Source organism: Vanacampus margaritifer, chromosome 14 (assembly GCF_051991255.1).
Source record: "Vanacampus margaritifer isolate UIUO_Vmar chromosome 14, RoL_Vmar_1.0, whole genome shotgun sequence".
Lineage (NCBI taxonomy): Eukaryota > Metazoa > Chordata > Actinopteri > Syngnathiformes > Syngnathidae > Vanacampus > Vanacampus margaritifer.
Genome location: NC_135445.1, coordinates 11,430,403 through 11,448,750, shown reverse-complemented (window position 1 = coordinate 11,448,750; position 18,348 = coordinate 11,430,403). Strand labels below are relative to the sequence as shown.

At 38.1% G+C, this 18,348-nt stretch overlaps 1 protein-coding gene across 2 annotated transcripts; it reads right to left on the bottom strand.

Moving 5' to 3' along the window:
- Positions 1-6,001: 6,001 nt before the first annotated feature.
- lhx3 (LIM homeobox 3) lies at positions 6,002-17,953 on the bottom strand. Of its 2 annotated transcripts, XM_077543145.1 has the most exons (6): positions 17,710-17,948; positions 12,953-13,124; positions 10,785-10,987; positions 9,153-9,304; positions 7,220-7,391; positions 6,002-7,144 (listed from the first exon to the last, which is right to left on the bottom strand). In XM_077543145.1, the coding sequence occupies exons 1-6, from the start codon at positions 17,777-17,779 to the stop codon at positions 6,726-6,728; spliced, it is 1,188 nt and encodes a 395-aa protein (XP_077399271.1). In that variant the 5' UTR covers positions 17,780-17,948; the 3' UTR covers positions 6,002-6,725. The 2 variants fall into 2 exon arrangements, with proteins under 2 accessions (XP_077399271.1, XP_077399270.1); XM_077543144.1 differs by having other exon boundaries at positions 6,002-7,391; positions 17,710-17,953.
- Positions 17,954-18,348: the final 395 nt, after the last annotated feature.

Sequence of the window (18,348 nt, the reverse complement as noted above, 5' to 3'; positions counted from 1 at the left end):
TGAGTAAATATGCGAAAATGACTCATTTTAAACAAACCTGTCTCACTCATATGTGCTGTTTTAGCCGTCGTCAAAATCGCTACTGTTGTCCTGACGTCACTTGGCCTCATAGCCCAAAATCTCACAAACGTTTCTCGGCAACAAAAGAGAGTTTTTTGCTAGGCACAGTTTAAATTTATTAATAACTTTATAAACAGCATATTGATCAGATACCACAGCCAAAAATGAAACGGCATTTAACACACAGACACACAGACACACACAGACACACACACACACACACACACATGTTTGTTTTACTATCTTTGTGGGGCCATCTCATTGACATAATGCATTTCCCAGCCCCTTCCCCTAACCCCAACCATCAAAAATGATAGCCTACCCTTCATAACCCAATTCAAACCTAAACTCTAAAACCAAGTCTTGACCTTCAAAAAGAGGTCTAAACTTGTGGCCCGGGTGGGCCCCACAACTCGATGAAATCCCGAAATATTGGCCCCACTAAGTAATAAAAACAAGACCACACACACATCCATGCACGCGCATCCCCTCCATCCACTGCTCCATTAGGTCTGAATTGTAGCTGTGATGTGTGGGACCCGAGGGAGGTGTTATTGTCACAACTGATTTACTCGCCACCATCTGACACGGGTCGTGGGGCCTTGGCTATGATGTGTGTGTGTGTGTACACGTGTGTGTGAGTGAGACAGAGAGAGACAACGGGCTTAGAGTCCTTCACAGAAAGCACCATTAAAGGTTGTTAAATGCTTAACTGCAGCCTCATATAAAGAAGCTTGGTCACCGGGAGAAAATTAATTTGTGCTTCATAATCTTTCAATTTATAGTCACGTGATTCTTAATTATACCGCAAGTATGCGCAATCGTAATTCTGTCAAATTACAATATGCTAAAAAAGAAAAATCTATCACACACTTTTTGAAATAAAAAAACAAACAAAATCTCAAAATCGGTTAATGAAATCTAGTTATAAAATTCAAGCTTGAAAATCAAAACAAGTCTCAGAGAAATTAAACAAAAGATTAATCTGAAAACATTAAAAGAAAAAAAAAGTTAAGTTTATGAGAATGTCGTTGGACATTAACATTGTTAATTTGTGATCATAAATTATTAATTAAAAAAAAATGACAAGAAAAAACATACATTTACAAAAGAAAAAGTAGCAATATAACAATGTGTAATTTTAAGGGGAAAAAAACTATCTTACACTTATAGTTATAAATCATAATTTAATCCAATTTCCATCATGAGTTTGAATAAATTTATTAATCTTTGCCTGTTTGTCATGAGAAATTAATTTAGACATGTTAAAATAAAGATAATTTTATGAGAAAATAGTATTAAGAGAGGAAAAAATACAAGTTCATAAGATTATATAAATTTATAGATATAGAAAAATAATTATTTTACCCCAAAAAGTAATGATCTGAGAAAAATATAATTGCTTGGAATCAACATGATTTTATCAGGAAACAAATGAGAAGCAATATTACAAAATTTACAAAAGTAATTGTATGTGAAAGTCGTATTATATTTTAACCAAAAAAGTAGCAATATCATAGGTAGAGGTGTGCGTTTCCTCACAAAAAAACAATTCAATATGGTTTTTGATACGTGGGGAGCGAAACGATTCAAGCACGGTTCGACCCAGTGTGATTACGATTCGATTCTATTTGGTACGGCTCAGTTCGAGAGAGCGTGTGATGCAATTGCTTTTTTTGTTGTCATTTTACAAACATTTGGACGAACTTGTCAGTATTCTACTAGTGTCATATCTTCAGTAGAAGACCATTCGATATGTATTTCAATATATTTGAAAGTGTAACAATTCAAATCGGTTCAGTCAAAAAATAATTTTCCGGTTTGAACTGTTTTTTTTTTTTTTGTTAACACCCATAATAAGGAAAAAAACACAATCACAAGTTTTGCTACAAGTTGTAGTTTTATGAGAAAAGTCACAATTTATTTAAAAAATATATAATTTGGGTTGATAAGTATGAATAAAATGTGTCTGACTGTCAATACCGAGGACGTTTGCTCCCATTTCAATATTCATAATAACTAACACGTTGACCTAATCTGACATTTTCTTCCTTTCTAAACTTCCCCCAAGTTGTAAATGTGCCTGCACAACACCTGTTGCGACTTCCTGCCATTGTGTCCCAAGTCATCTGACAAATTGAATACCCGACTTAATCTAATTCTTTACTCGGGGGAAGGGGGAAAAGTGTTGGGATTTGCGGCTCAATCTGAAAGAGTGGATTGGGATAATCCCCAATTGTTTGAGCGAGGGTTCAGCTCTTGGCCACCAAAATCTCACACCTGCTAAGACGTCAAAGGTGGTGGAAAAAAACGGGTGAACGTATCTACAAGTGGATTGTAGAACTATATTGTATGATTCCGTCAAACACGACTTTTTGACAATTGTCGTTTCCAAACTTGTTCGGGGTCAGTTTTCGTACCCACCAATTCAGCCGTAAAAATGTCAACCTGCTGCTCAACTGGAGAGAATTGAACTAATATCCTGCCTTTCCTACCTTTTCTTGTCCCAGCAACCTGAGAGGGGAAGCTGTTAGCGGCGGACGAACAACAACTGGCCACCCAGAACTTGTTCATTCATGCATTTCACAATGTGCCAGGTAGAAATGATGGCATTTCAAATGAGCTACAATTTAGCTAAATTATGCTAAATGTTAGCAAAATGTTGACGAGACAAGACAAAACACTTTGAGAATAACACGAGAGGCCTAGTTTGATTTTGCTACCCTTCTTACTTGTTCAGGGCCATTTTATTTTTATTTTTATTTTTTTTTACAGCCAACAGAGGGAGCTTCCACTTCTTCAATCAAAATGCTGTAACTCTTCTTCATGGTTAGCAGAAATTGCATCGTTCATTTGCAGTAAGCTATTACAGTGGTACCTCGGAGTTTGAACATAATTCGTTCCTGCGAAGTGTTCAAAATCTTAATTGTTCAACCTCCGAAAAAAATGTTTCCCATAGGAAATAATGTAAATGCAATTAATCCGTTCCCAAGCTCCAAAAAACAGAAAATTCCTATTTTAATTTCTATTTGTTTTTTTACATTTTCACCCTGTACAGTATTTAAACAATAATATTTTTTTAAAAAAAGTATATTTTTTGTTGTGGTGTGATGGCATCAGTGGATGATAAATGCTATTTTAAATTTTAGCTTTAGTTCAGTGCTGAGTTTGTGTATTATACATTGGGCATATTGTTAGACTACTAAGCAGTCCTTGCGTGCGTTGTTTAACGTCAGGCACGTTGTTGAACAGCTAAGGGAGGGGGTCCTCGTGCCAGTATTTACAGAAGTAGTCACGGTAGTTACAACGGCGCGATAATCTCCTTCCTAATTCCACAGTTTTTCTTTGCTGCCACTGGCACTGTTCCAAAAAATCCAAATGCTTCGCTCGGCTACCCGTTTCCAAGGTACGTTCAGTTTAGCTTGCTTTTGCTTGGGTGTTCGAACTCCGAAAATGAGTTCAAACTGCGGGGCATTTTTTACTCCGATTTTTTATGGTTGGAGTCCGATTTGTACGAGTTCCGAGATGTTCAAACTCCGAGATTCCACTGTAATTGCAATACAGTAACATGAAATCGCTCCTCTGTCCAAAAGTTTATAATTACGTAATCTAATAGAATTATTATTATTTTTTATATATATATATATAAATCTGTCAAGAAAGAAACATTTTAACCAAATCATGTGATTTAGTGTGGTTACAAGGAATTTAAAGCAATTGTTTTCATGAGTTTTAATTGGTCAAAAGGGGCCACTATAGAGCCAAAAGGTACAACTTGATGTAAACAGTATATTATTCTAAGTATTTAATTCGCTAAAGTTGGAAATGACAAAATCATAATACTGTAATACTGTCATATGGTTTAAAAAAAATAATAATAGGAACGAGGTGGACACTAAGGATGATTCGTGTTTCAGTTATCGGTAACATTGTTTACTGTTTTTGTACAAAGAAATCCTTCGCTCCCTCTGCAGTTGAGTAAATAAACATATCATCAAATACAGCAACTTAAACGACTGCAGTAACGTATGACATCACGCCTACGAATGTACGACATTGAAAAGCTTGGCAAGTGACCATTCAGGAGGTTATCTGATCTCCATATTTCGAAGGGCTCATTATCAATTAAACAGGTCAGGTTGCTGTGGAAACGCTCCACTAATTATTTATGGTAAGGAGGAGCAACTGCGACACGCATCGTATATATATTTTTTTTTATAAAAAAAAAAAAAACAGCTGGATGACCCTAATATCGTTTGCACCATCACCATATGCGAGGGTACGTCAAGCCCGTATGCGAGCAGCATAGCCTCACATACACACACACACACACACACACACAAGACACACACTGACACACACCTACCTTTCAGTTTTAATCCACTTAATTGAACCTGACTTTGAATGCCTAAACAAATGGGGAGGAATTCACAGGGGGTATCTGATCCCTCCCAGGCTAATGGATTGCAGATTCCTTTCCCATAAGGGCAGTTGAGCGCAAACAAGTCCGAGTAATCTCCCAATTGATGAGCGGGCTCGCTCTCTGCGTCACATTCCCCCCCCCTGAAGGGGCGGTTGAAAGCACTCCATGCAGTGCCGATTGTTAGGCTGGTACTCGATTGGTAAAACTGAAGCTAGTTTGGAAGAGTTCATCTTAAACACAATGTAAGGGAGGGGGGAAATATATCAACATCTAAATATAAATATATATATATATATATATATATATACTGTATATATATATATATATTTATATTTTTTATTTTTTATTTTATATTTTTATAAAAAAAATTCATCTATATATTTTTTATATATATTTATATATTTTTATTTTATTTTATGAAAAAAATATAATTTTTGGGGTAAATTATATATATATATATATATATGTATGTATATATATTTTTATTTATTTTATTTTATATTTTTATAAAAAAAAATAATCTATATATTTTTTATATATATTTATATTTTTTTATTTTATTTTATGAAAAAAAATAAAAATAAATTTGGTAAATGATATATATATATACTGTATATATATATTGTTGTGACCTGACTGGGTAAAAACACTGTAAGAATAAAATCATGTATTTTCAAAGTATGAAATTTGAAATACTTGAGTAAAAAAATACTTGCAGTATTACATCATGTTGAGTTTTACGAGAAATAGGTGGAATTTGACAAGAATGAGGAATTTGAAAGACGCTTGGGTGTAGTTTTCCAATCGAGCGTGCTGTAGATCAGTGGTAGGGGAACCCTGGTCCTCGAGAGCCGCTGTCCCGCCTGTTTTCCACGTCCCCCTTCCATCAACGCACCTGATTGATGTACAAGATCGTTATCAGGCTTCTACAGAGCTTGCTGATTAGCCGATCAGTTGAGTCAGCTGTGTTTGAGGAGAGAGACATGGAAAACAGACACGCTGCTGTAGATGGTGCAAATTTGCGGTTCTTATGTTTTATATCTATCTCACATGAAGTACTAACTGCGAGAGAAATTCTGATCCTAAATCTGTCCAATCGCAGTACTTTGTTTTGTTTTTATCATCTACTTAGCTGAGACGAAACACTAATGAAATATTTCTGATTCATATTGGATGAAAGACGATTATTCCTGTAAAAAGTTACCTTCAATCACAATAAATATTGAGAGGTATCATTGATGGTTCTTGGCGGGGTGAACTAGTCATTGGGTATTTCCGGAGATTCCCAACCTCTTCCCCCTCCCAATAATTTTTATTGTAATATATGATAAATGTTAACCAAACATTTTACAGGGCCGATTTAAAAAAAAAAAAAAAAAAAATTGTAACTGTGATTCCTACTTTGTACAAATGTTAGCAAAACAAATAGATTCCAATAATAAAGTTGGCCCATGCCTCTAACAAAGCATCTAGGAATCCAATTTACCTCTCGTTATGGATATTAATCGGATCCAGCCAAACGAGTGACAAATTTATTCATTTATTAAAGTCCTGCATCATTCATCAGGAATCATCATTATAATCAACGTGGTCATAACCATTAAGGAATAAATTATACATAAAACATTTTTTCCACATAAACAAACATATACATCACAGCCTCGGGTTGCTAACAGCAAGCACCTCTTGGGGTTTTTTGTTTTCGAGTAGAACAAGACACACAAATGCATAGATGTAACCGGACCCCCTAAGAAGCGTCGTTACGACGACGACGTCCAGCCATACGGTTGAAGAATGTACAAAGTCCTCCCTCACTGGATTTTCCTTTTATGGTCCTCGTATAAAAATAAAGTCTCCACAATGATAAACCATTATGTATATATTTAGATTTTATATATATATTGACATTTGGCAACAACCAGACATTTAAAGACTTCTGCACCTGAACACACCGTACGTGTAGACGACAAAAAAAAGCAGTAGGAGGAGTTGAGGGATGTTTCAATCTCAGTCTTCATATTGTCCCTAAGATGTCAATACCTCAAAATGAACATTACATACAATATTAGGCCAAGTGCTTTTCATAAAGGCTTTTGTCCTCCATCCAAACGCTACTAGTACCATTTCCAAGTTTCCACCAGTCTGCCATACAATCACCGTCTCATTTAGTCCATAGTTCAAACAGAAGACAACAAACAAGACTAAATCATAACAATAAGTCCAGTTTCTGAGAATCAAGCGATCAGAACTGTCCGTGGTCCACTTCGTCCAACCAGGAGGCGGGACTTGCGGGGAAGTCCGGGTATCCGCCGCTGCTGCCGGTGGAGAGGTCCGAGCTTGGGCCGTTGGCAGCACCGATGGAGACCCTCACAGCGGGGTTGATCCCCCCACCTTGGTTCATGATGGATAGACCCGACTCAGGGTAGACCAGACTGGTGATGAGCGGCTGGTGCCGAGGTAGCGCCGGGTGAGACCCCGGGGACTGGGGTAGGCCGTAGGGGCTGTTGGAGCGCATGTCGTGGAACTGGTCTTGCGAGGGCAAGGCGGCGTGCTCCAATGGGAAGGAGGCGTGGTTGTTACCCCCTTGGCGGGCCCCCATGGCCGGGGAGTTGCTGCTGTAGATGCCGTTGCTGTGGCCCAGCTCAGACATGGGAGGTTCGTCTGTTTCAAAAAGAAAGATGAGGTTTGGTTCTTGCGCCGTCTTCCTTGGCGTATACCTGAAGATATGAGTCGTACCTGTAAAGGACACCTCGGCGTCGCTGTCCATGCCCTCCTCCTGGATGCTGTCTTTGTCCGACTTGGAGCTTCCACGTGACCTCTTCATGTTGCGGAAGTATTGGCCCCACCTCTGGCGCCCGGCGTCCTTTTTTAGCCTCTTTTCTTTGGCCCGTCGGTTCTGAAACCAAACCTGTAGAGGGAAAAACATGACGGGTACGTTTCATTTCACGGGATACATGGCCATGGTCTAATCTTTGGGAGAAGGATGTGTCAGCCCTTGTTTAACCCGTGGGCAGTATTTTATTTTGAAATGGCTTGGTCAGAACCAACAACAAGCCAAAAACGGGCCACAATAACGCCTAGGGGTTAATGGGATGGCTTCGCTTTGGGGAAAGTTCTTGGTTCCCAAAGTCAAGCTAAAATCTAACATGCATGTTTTTGGAATGTGGAGGAAGACGTAATACCAGAAGAAAATCCACACAAGCATGAGGAGAGCATTCAAACCCCACACGGGAATGCTGGAGTCCGCAGACCTCCGAATTGTGCTAACCACTCATCCACTGGACAACCTAAATCGAATTAAAGGATGATTGGACGTAATTGCCAAAACGAGCACGGATGATGCAATTTTGCTGACCTATGAAGTTTTACATATGTGGTGCAAAGTGAAGTACTTCTTCTGTGCCTTTGTGACATCATTTTTGAGGACTGTCCTGACCCTCTGACTGCAAAGTCCGCACACTCTAAGCTCCACATTTCCTGTTCCTGTTCTTAATTTTGTTGTTCATTCAAAATTACAAGTAAGGAAAAGTGCAAGGATATCCCAATGTTATGTATTGCGTTTCTGTTACGGCTCCTGTTATCTTGAAATAGGGTTCAGGATGTACACGTGAAAATAAAGGGAAGGATTCTCAGATGTATTTCAAGAACTCTTTCTGTAAACTCCATAATTCCTGTTCTTATTTGTTTTTTTTGTTATTCTGTGGGAAAAAAATAAGACTGAGACACCACAAGATTTTTGAGTTTTTGAGGTCCTGCTACGTCTTACTATAACAGACCGATGTTCTCTTAATGTAAACGTTCCTGTTCCTGTTTTTACATTTGTAATTCCCACTAAGGGAAATAAGCTTGGATGCTTCTTTTAAAAGGTTTAGAGGTCCTATGATATGTTACTCCTACTGCAGACCAAAGTCCTCTTGCTATAGACTCTATACTCCCCTGTTCCTGTTTTTTTAATGTTTCACTTAAAGTTTGAAAACGTCAAAATATACCTCTGTAAATTACGCTGAAATAATTTTTGAGTACCGTTACCAGATTGGGCATCCGCCATTGACGGATTGACGGACCATTCGTCGTTGATGGAATGCCCACCTATGCCGTTACTGCTTATCCTCTCGTTACTGTTCCTGTTGTTACTATTGCTGCTGTTTTCATTACACAAGCAAAAAGGCTCATTGCGATCTCAATTGGAAGTGCCTCTCAGAGTAAAAAAAAACGAGGGTGAAATATCTCCATTTCTTAGCCATTTAATCTCCCACGCACACGTAAAACCCCTTTTGGAGTTTTACATGTGCCTTAATGAGATTCCGCCCCGCGTGAACCCTCCTCGACTCCTTTCCTTTCACATAATAATGAGGAGCATTTTAGTGGCTTCCGTCCCCCACACGTTTGTCCTTGCAAATAAAACAATATATACGGCCGCCGGTGTGGGGGCTCCTCGGCCGGACGACAATACGAGAGTGGGGCCGGCTCTCGCCATTGTTAACGAGCTCCCACTTAAACCACGCTGACTTTGATGCGGACTTCATTTTGCTCCATCTTGCCGTAAATTCACCCTGCCGTGCGGGTGTACGGAGTGCTGCGGTGCCAGCTCGCTCGCCCATTGTTCCCGCCGTAATGAACTCGGGGACACTAATGGATCAGCTTCCTAATGGATCATAATAAACCTTACCTGCACGACCCGCATGTCCAGGCCCGTCTCGGAGGAGAGCTGCTCGCGGACGTGGCGGGCCGGCTTGGGAGAATTATTGTAGGCGTTCTTCAGGGTCTCCAGCTGCTTGGCCGTGATGGTCGTTCGAGGCCTTTTTGCAGTCGAGTCGGCTTCTGAAGGGCAGAGTAAGATACGGACAATGTGAGACAATGCGGGAGGAGGACGGTAGTGACAAAGGTCATCAAACAGAGGATTTTCTGACAATGAAACCGGCATGAAAGACCCTAAAATCTAACAATATTTTTTAAATTGGGTATCATTTTTTTGTGCAAAATAACTAACTTGAAAGACTTTATAAACCTAACTTGAATCGCTAATGCTAACATTGAGAGTCATACATACCCCTAATGCCGAACCCTTAGCCTTAAACACAAATTCATATCTCATATATCCAAACTCTAGTCCTAACCCCTATCCCTTTTCCTACTGTTAAAAAACAAAGACAAAGGGTTGGGCATTTTGTATAGAAAAATGGGATTTTGTGACAGTGTAACTGACATAAAAATAAAAAAAAATCCATATTTGACACTGGTTGCTAAGGAACTGAACAGGTAGTAGCCTGGTGTCTTTTTTTCTGCTTTTCTTATAATGACGAATAGGCGCCATTTCAGTCCCTAAAGGTCAACATCTACACCCACCTTTCCCAAACTACCATAGACTGAATTGGCACCCTCTGACCCCTGACCACCTATAATAATAATGCTAATACTAATGCTAATAATAATAATTATATATATAGATGAGGTAATCGTGGTTAATCGCATGACTTCAATAATTAACTCAAGATTAATCGCACATTTTACATCTCAATTTTAGGGTGGTCCTTCCAGTAGGGTAAATTTTCAAATTCAGATTTTTGCTCCGCCCCCCTGAATTTGTTTTAAAAAATGGGTTGGGAAAAACTCCTCTGCTAAACATTTTCCAAATTCCGACAAGATTTACCCCTGCCTCAATGATCTTGAAGTTTAGTTTTATCTTGTCGACATCATAATTATACATCTCTGCATTTTTTGGGGGGGTTGTGTTAAATATTATTTGAAACGTCACAAATTATTCCCTGTGTTTTGTAAGTGGAACACTTTGGAAGTCAACCCTCATCATGGATCGAATTGTGTTCCTCGTTGGCGGTTTCCTTGTACCTTTGAGGATATCACCCTGGCTGTAAGTTTTTGTACCCCTTAAACTATGCTGCTTCTACAAATGCAACCAATTAAATATAAGTGATACAAAAACAAGTTGGCCCAAACTATGATATGATGCTAAGACCAGGTTAACGGCTAAAATGACCCCAGAATGCTCATTAAGTAAAACCTGGCACCTTATTAATTGCATCACATCTGTTGGCAAAACATCCTCCAAATGGCCCCCTTCCTCTAAGTAATTGCGCCCTTTCATTAGTAAAATAAACGTGTGTGTTTTTGGGGGCGAAAAGTTGAGTTGAGCACTTGGGTATATATTCAAACAAACAGATAAGGAGATAAAAAGGGGATTTGAAATTGAGTGCGCCACAAATTAATGTAGGCCTTTTAGAGCGGAGTGCATCATGGAGCTTAATTGTATTAAAAGGAGTAGTAAACACCGCGAAACACACACCTCTCTGTTTGGCCGTCTCGTAGTCGGCCTTACACACCAGCCGGCTGTCCTCCATCAGGTAATACTCGTCGCCCGTGGCCAGCTGCCGCTTGCACACGATGCAGGCGAAGCAGTGCAGGTGGTAAACGAAATCCTGGGCTCGCCTCACCACCTGCGTGGGCGGGATGCCCTGCTGACACGCCGCACATTTGGTGCCAAATCGCCTTTGGGGTCACAGGTGTGGACAAGGTGGAATCGTCAGTTCGCGTCTTGTAGACACAATATGCAAACTTACAACAATTAGCTGCAGCTGAATGAGAGCCACTATGACAGGGGTGGCCAACCCTGGTCCTCGAGAGCCACTATGACAGGGGTGGCCAACCCTGGTCCTCGAGAGCCACAATCCAGCCTGTTTTCCATGTTTCCCTCCTGCAGCGCAGCTGAATCTAATGATCAGCTAATCAGCCAGCTTTGCAGAAGCCTAATAACGATCCTGATCATGAACCAGGTGTGTTAGGGGAGAGAAACATGGAAAACAGGCTGGATTGTGGCTCTCGAGGACCAGGGTTGGACACCTATGCACTATGACAACTGTATCAAAAATGATATATTATGAGCAGTTAAAGCGTCAATTGTTTTTGACATATTCACTTCAGCAAATTATTTAATAGCAAAGCAAGTCTGCCTTGTACTCACTGTCTTGTGTAAGATTATGTTATTATATGGAAAAATACATAGAGCCCAGTAAAAAAAAAGGTTAATATTTGACCAATTTTTCTTACTACTCTACACTTTAAATTGTACAATTTTTAAATTGTACTGAATTACTAAAAGTGAAAATATGTCCTATTTATTTATTTATTTTTACAAATGTTCTTACCAAATTATAACAAGCAAGTATTTAGAGCACAACCCAAGAAAATTGTTGATCCATGGCTAAAAATCGTCCTCATTTGTACAAAATCATACTATATTATCATTACAGCAGACTTAATCTTTTAAATTTAGTCTCACCCAAAGTTATTACAATTAAGAAAAATGGAAAAAAAATTGTAAACAAAAATCAAATAAAAAATTCTAATAAAAAAATAAAAAAATAAATAAAAAAAAATAGTCTGAAACTACATTTTACATTCACCAAATTACCAAAAAATTTAATTATAGCAAATATCAATCGTTAATTTCATACATCTGAACAATACAAACGTACGGAACAAAGATGGTCGTTTTGTAGTTCTTTAACTGTGTCGCTTTGAAAGGACGTCATCTGACAACAGCCAATAAAAAGGCGCTACCCGATGATGTCTTCTATAACTTACAAACTATTACCAAATTCTCTTAAGAACAAAACTTTTAGCCAATTTTCTATACAGTATATGACTATGTTGTATCGCACTAAATATTTAACATATAATCCAGTCAATTTAAGAATATGATCACCAAATTGTTAGTTTACGCTTTCATACAAAATCCTTCTAAATTCTTGTCACAGTTGTGATCATGACATTTTGCTTTCCTGTCATTTCAAAGTGATTACAACCCATCAAGAAGTTCAACTTTGTGCCAACAACAATGTGATGTTTTTTTGTTCTCCGGCCTACGAAACTAACATGACGGCCGTGATCATGAAATTTGTCTGTTTTTAAGTGATTATTTCCCCGCATTCATTTTAGACCAAAACCAGAAATTCATCTTTTCTGCCAACAAAAGTGTGATACTTTTGGTCCAAAATCAAGGATGGGGGCAACTCTAGCCTTCCATTTGTTTTATGTCTCCCTGCTCCCACTCGGCTAATTCAAATGATCAGATCATCAGCAAAACCTTAGACCACCACCATGCATAGTTGTGCCATGCGGTCAGGAGGGTGCTATCACAAATATCGTTATAAGATGACCATGATAATATTTCGTTCATTGAATTGAATTCCACATCGAATCAGAGAGAATGTTGTCATATTTATGAATGAAATATGCACCACACATGTCCATGGAGCTCAGAAGCTATCTGCCTGCGCCTAGACCAAATCCACCAAAACCACATTAAAAGCACCTGCGCCACAACTTAGACCTGCTTTAAGATGGTCTAAAATGTAGTGTATGGTACTTTTGGCCCCCAAATTGATAGATGCCTGGACTGTGTGTGTGTGTGTGTGTGTGTGTGTGTGTGTGTGTGTGTGTGTGTGCGCTCACTTGAAGAAGTCGTCCTTGCAGTAGACACTGTCGCCCCGGCTGAAACACTTGTCAGCCAGCTGAGTGTGGCAGTCGGCACATTTGAGGCACTTGCCGTGCCAGTGGCGCTCCAGCACTTTGAGGATGAAGCGGTCCACGATGTGCTGGTTGCAGCCTGCACACACCGGGATGTCTAGCCAGAGAGAAGAGAACAAAAACAAGTCAGTCGCAACCCAGGTCACTTACAAAAGATACGCAACAACCTTCTTGATATACAGTCTCACAACAATTTTTTTTTTTTTATATATATATTTTGCAAATTCAAATGTTTTATTTAATCAATTATGATGATTTAAATAATTATTTAGTATTTGTTTTTTGTTTTTAAGTAGGACTATATTTTAGGGGGAAATATTTATTTATTTATTAAATTATTTATTTTATTGAAAAAAATAATAATAATTACTGCTGGCTATTTTTTTTCTTGCCTCTGTTGAGTGAGTGGCTATATGACAATGATAGAAACATATACCATGACAATTAATATTTTTATTGTCATTATAATGTGTACAGTAAAAATGGAGTGCAGTCCACCATAGTGCAAAAATATAAAAAATAAATAGGAAGTTTTTATAAGTAGCTAAGGCTATGAAAGGCACAACCATTGTCATCTTAGCATCTATTAAATCAAATGATTGATTGGGATACACCAAGGATTAGAAATGCAATACCAAATACTATGTCTTAATAATTACCGTATTTTCATTTATAGTGTCTTTTCTTAGAATTGTATGAAAAATATGACAAATACGTGACACCACAAAAGTCATTGGTACAAAATGTGCTTAAAATGTATGGAACTTGTTAGTTAAGCGTAGTTGGTAAAGTAACTTGAATGGATCTGGCTTTAGAACAGTATATCACATAAAATTAAAAATTAAAAAATTGTCACATCATGCATGAATGTGACAAATGGCAGTCTGAATTATTTATATATTAATAAATGTGTATAATATTTTTACGACGATTCCACTCCATGCACATTAGGCTGACAGAACTACTGTAATTAAAAAGCACACAGTATTTTACAGTTCAAGAGATGTTTGTATCCCAACATAAACATAACAAATCCGGTATTTGCAATCTAATTAGCCTGAAAGTACTCATTTCTGAGCAATTGTAGACAGCAGAAAGGTCACTTTATGCAACCGGCTCATTACTTATTAAAACAAACGCTGCAATGAATCTGATTATGGCCATTGTGAATGGTGCCCGAGGCCATGCAACATGCATGAAGCCTTTATGTAGTTTGAGAGCGCATGCGGGTGACGTCATCAGACAGGTGCTCTTCCGGCCATTCAAGCAATCAGACCTCCCAACAAGTCATTTGCTCGCTTTTGGAGCTCCACTTTAAATATTAAAACAACAAGAGAGGCTCTACTCGACCCTTTTACTTTGAAAGAAATCATTGTTGCACTACGCCTATATTAAACACAAATTTATATATAAAAAATTTAAATTAAATTAAATGTAAACGTCAAATACTGTATGTGTTTTTGTGGCTATAGTCGATAAGTAAACAATATGTATAAATGAAAATGTTATTTTTTTTTTGTCTATACTGTATATAAATGGGAAAAAATGACACATATCTGTGTGAATTAAACCGTCAAATAAGAATTAAAAACAAAGGGTAATAGCAGAAGAATTATGAGGAAGTATAACAGTCAAGAATGTGGAAATAAAACGTTCTTAGTGATATCATACCCATAATTAACAATTTTGTCAACATGTAACCGAGTTTGGGGACTTTTGATTAACAAATACCGGAACATCAACATTTTTTTTACCTTAAAATTCGCTTTCTCTGGTTCTTTGCGGTTTAAAAGCAACACATCCATATATTATCAACTCTACTTTTACACGCACACGCGCACGCTTAAAAGTGTGAACTGTTAATATTTGGTTTACTTTTCACTTTTAAAATAATAATAATAATAATAATAATAATAATATAGGCTAATTGTAGAGGCCAATCTGCACTATGATGTTTCAGGATGTATTCTTATCATACCAATACATTTACTAATTACAATTACAATTAACTGCAAATAAAATGTTACAGCTCTGTGCACGTGTACCTTATATTTGGCAGTTTCTACCCGTTATAACAAATTTAAAATTAGTTCAAATCATTTTGTTAAAATTTATTTTTCTAAAAAGGCCTAATGCTTTACAACTACTTTTTTTTAATTGTGCTAAATAAATAAAAATTATTGCTTTAAAATGTAACAAAATAAAACAGGTTTTCATTGTATTTTTTTTTTTAATAAGATAATGTATATTATATGAACATTGGATAATGAGCAGGCAATATTTTTTTTCCTACAAACAGGAAGCATCAAGCCATAAAGCAATTGTTGGAAATGTTGCAAAAATTATTTTCAGTCAATCAAAATAAATCTGACGTCATTTCAATACACTAGAGTTACGGGATTTCCCATCGGTTGTTGTGGAGTCTGGTGTTTATTTAGGGCCGATGCGTGCTGTTCAATAGCAAAGTTGATCGGGCCAGCACCCCAATGAATTTTATTGACGCTGATCTTTGGCGCAAAATGGCGTCTGGGGAAATCAGGCCGAGTGCAAGCACGCTTAGGAATCGAAAATCAATTGCGCCATTTGTCCACATTTCAGCAAGTGTATATGTGAAGGGGGACAAATATGTTTCATTTGCAGCTTTGGTCCTTTTTTTTTTTTTTTAATCGCTTGTGGCTTGTTCATTTTATTGTTTCGTTACCTGCGGGGGAGGCCTGCCTAAAATCAAATAAAACCACCTACATAAACTGTTATAAAAAAAAGCCCCAAAAATGTAAATCTTAAATGCTCATATAACAAGAATTTCATTAATTTATTTATGGACTCTTTATAAAAAAATATAAATGGCTCTTGAATGGCTTGGTAGGCGCTGTCCTCAATGCGACAAGAACGATATGAAATATTAACAATAAGGAAATATTTTTCTCTCATTTTGAAAGTCTTCTTTTCCTTTTTGCTTCCCCCTTCAGGGGTTGCAGGTAACGTTGATTTTAAAAAAGGGGGAAAAAAAGAAACGTGAAATTAAATGAATTAGAAATATTAATCGTTGAAATGAATGTTTGTCATGCACGTTAATATATCATTCACAAAATATCAGTGGTTGTGTGATATTTTTGACGAATTTTATTGTTATATTGTTATATTGTATTATATATATATTGTTAATATTATTGGTTGTGTGTGTTCTCTTAGTCCATTAATATTTTTGGTGCTTAAAACATCAAATTTTATGAATATCTATGAAATATTTAGTTGAACTTGAAATGCATGCTATTTTTTCCATTTAGCCCTAAAAATAAATCTACTGTATTTCCCCCCTGACATGCATGCAAGCGTGCAAATATTTAGTTATGGATTATGTTAAGAGTAAACCAAACATTTTTTTCAAATATTAGTATCAATATTTGTGTTTAAATGTGCACCCACAACCCAAAAATCATGTGTTATTTAATTAATCCTTTTTAGAATTTGACAAATTGTTGTAGGCCTCTTTTTTTTTTTTATATAGATCTGAGTATGCTTTACTAATTTGAACTTGATCGTATTTTTTGGGGGCGTAAAAATTTGGAGGATGGTATTTTTTTTAAACTAATGTGTTCATGTACCGACTCGAGGTCGTGTTTTATGCAATATTGTCAAATGTATGCTTAACTTGTTCGTTTGTCTGTGTGTTTTATTCATTTTGAACTTACTAATTTTGTCTGTCAAATTTCGTGAGTGCTGTGTGCATTTTTTTCCCAATTCATGTCCCTTTCGATCCTTTCAGGTGTCCCACCTGTCGTGCACGGTAGTGGGAAGGTGACACCTGTTGCAGTCTCCTTTGTGTCCCCTATGGTGAGCAGAGCACCCTTTTCTTACACTTTTCTTTTTTTTTTTGTTGTACGGTGCAGTTTTGTGTGTACGGGGGGTGAGTTGGGTGGAGGGTTTGTCCATCCATGCACCATATCCGTTATCGCGAGGACAACATGGCGGCGGCGGTGTGAAATGACAGAACGCGCACAACATCTGTTCGGGCCATTTGTGCAACAATGGGGCCTCATTACGCATTCATAACGTCTCCCGCACGCATGCAACGCACTCAAAAGTGACAAAAGTGCGCATGTGCAGCGTAGAATTGTACCAGTGCACATTTAAAGGAGGTTTGTGCATGTTTGAATTAAAGAAGAAGAAGAAGAAGAAGAAAAGGTTTTCGTCCTCCTTGTGATGCATTTAGGAGCCCCGGTGAAACTGAGACTCGCAAATGTCAATAAAGGCCCAACATGCAGTCGGATGTGCATGGAATTGAACACCTCCTGTATCAATTGATATTCAAGAAATATTCGTTTCAGAAATAAAAGGGTAATCAGCTATTCACAGTTTAGGCTAACGAACAAAACCAACAAAACCATATCTCGATCGAAAAGCAAGCAAGTTCTTCTCTGACATTTTCCAAAAGAGTCGTGAAAAGAAATGCGGAGAGGTTTTAAGTGAAAAGTTCGTCGCTAACTACGGCGATGAAGATGAAATATAATAGGCTATTGCGCAATTATTTGACTGCACGCTCTTAGAAGCAGCTGTCATCAGTTCTCTAATCACAGAATGAAATCAAATCAATTAAAAGCGATCGCTACGAAGATGAAAAAAAAACACCATCGATAATAATAATCATAATAATAATAATAATACTCATAATGATACCTTACCTTGGCCTGCGCTGTAGCGGGAGAAATTGGCGTTATTCTGACAACTTGAACCCGGGTGTTCCAGCAACATTTCGTAGTTCTGTTGCCGTATCCTCCTCCCCAAAAAAATCAGACGCACTTGCCTTGCTTGACAAGAAGAAGAAGAAGAAGAAAAACGACCCCCCCAAAAATAAAGAGCAAAAAAGCAAAAATAAACAGAAGTGTGGTTTCTCCCCTGTGTTGTCACCCAGAAGAGCGAAAAGTCAGCAAATGTGCATGTGTTGCATCAGCGTGGCTGTATAGATGATGCTCACCAGGAAGGAGGAGAGAGGGGCGGGGGCGGGTAAGTGGGGGGGGGTACTCGTGCGCGGTCAGCTGATCCGACTAACCTACGCGCGGTGGGAGGTAACTGTCCACGGTCCTGAATATACCCCCCCCCCCCCCCCCGCCCACACACACGCACGCACACACGCACGCACACACACACACACACACACACACACACACACACACACACACACACACACACACACACACACACACAAGTTTGTTTTACTATCTTTGTGGGGCCATCTCGTTGGCATAATGCATTTCCTAGCCCCTTCCCCTAACCCCAAACATCAAAAATGATTGCCTACCCCTATTCCTTACCCTAACCTT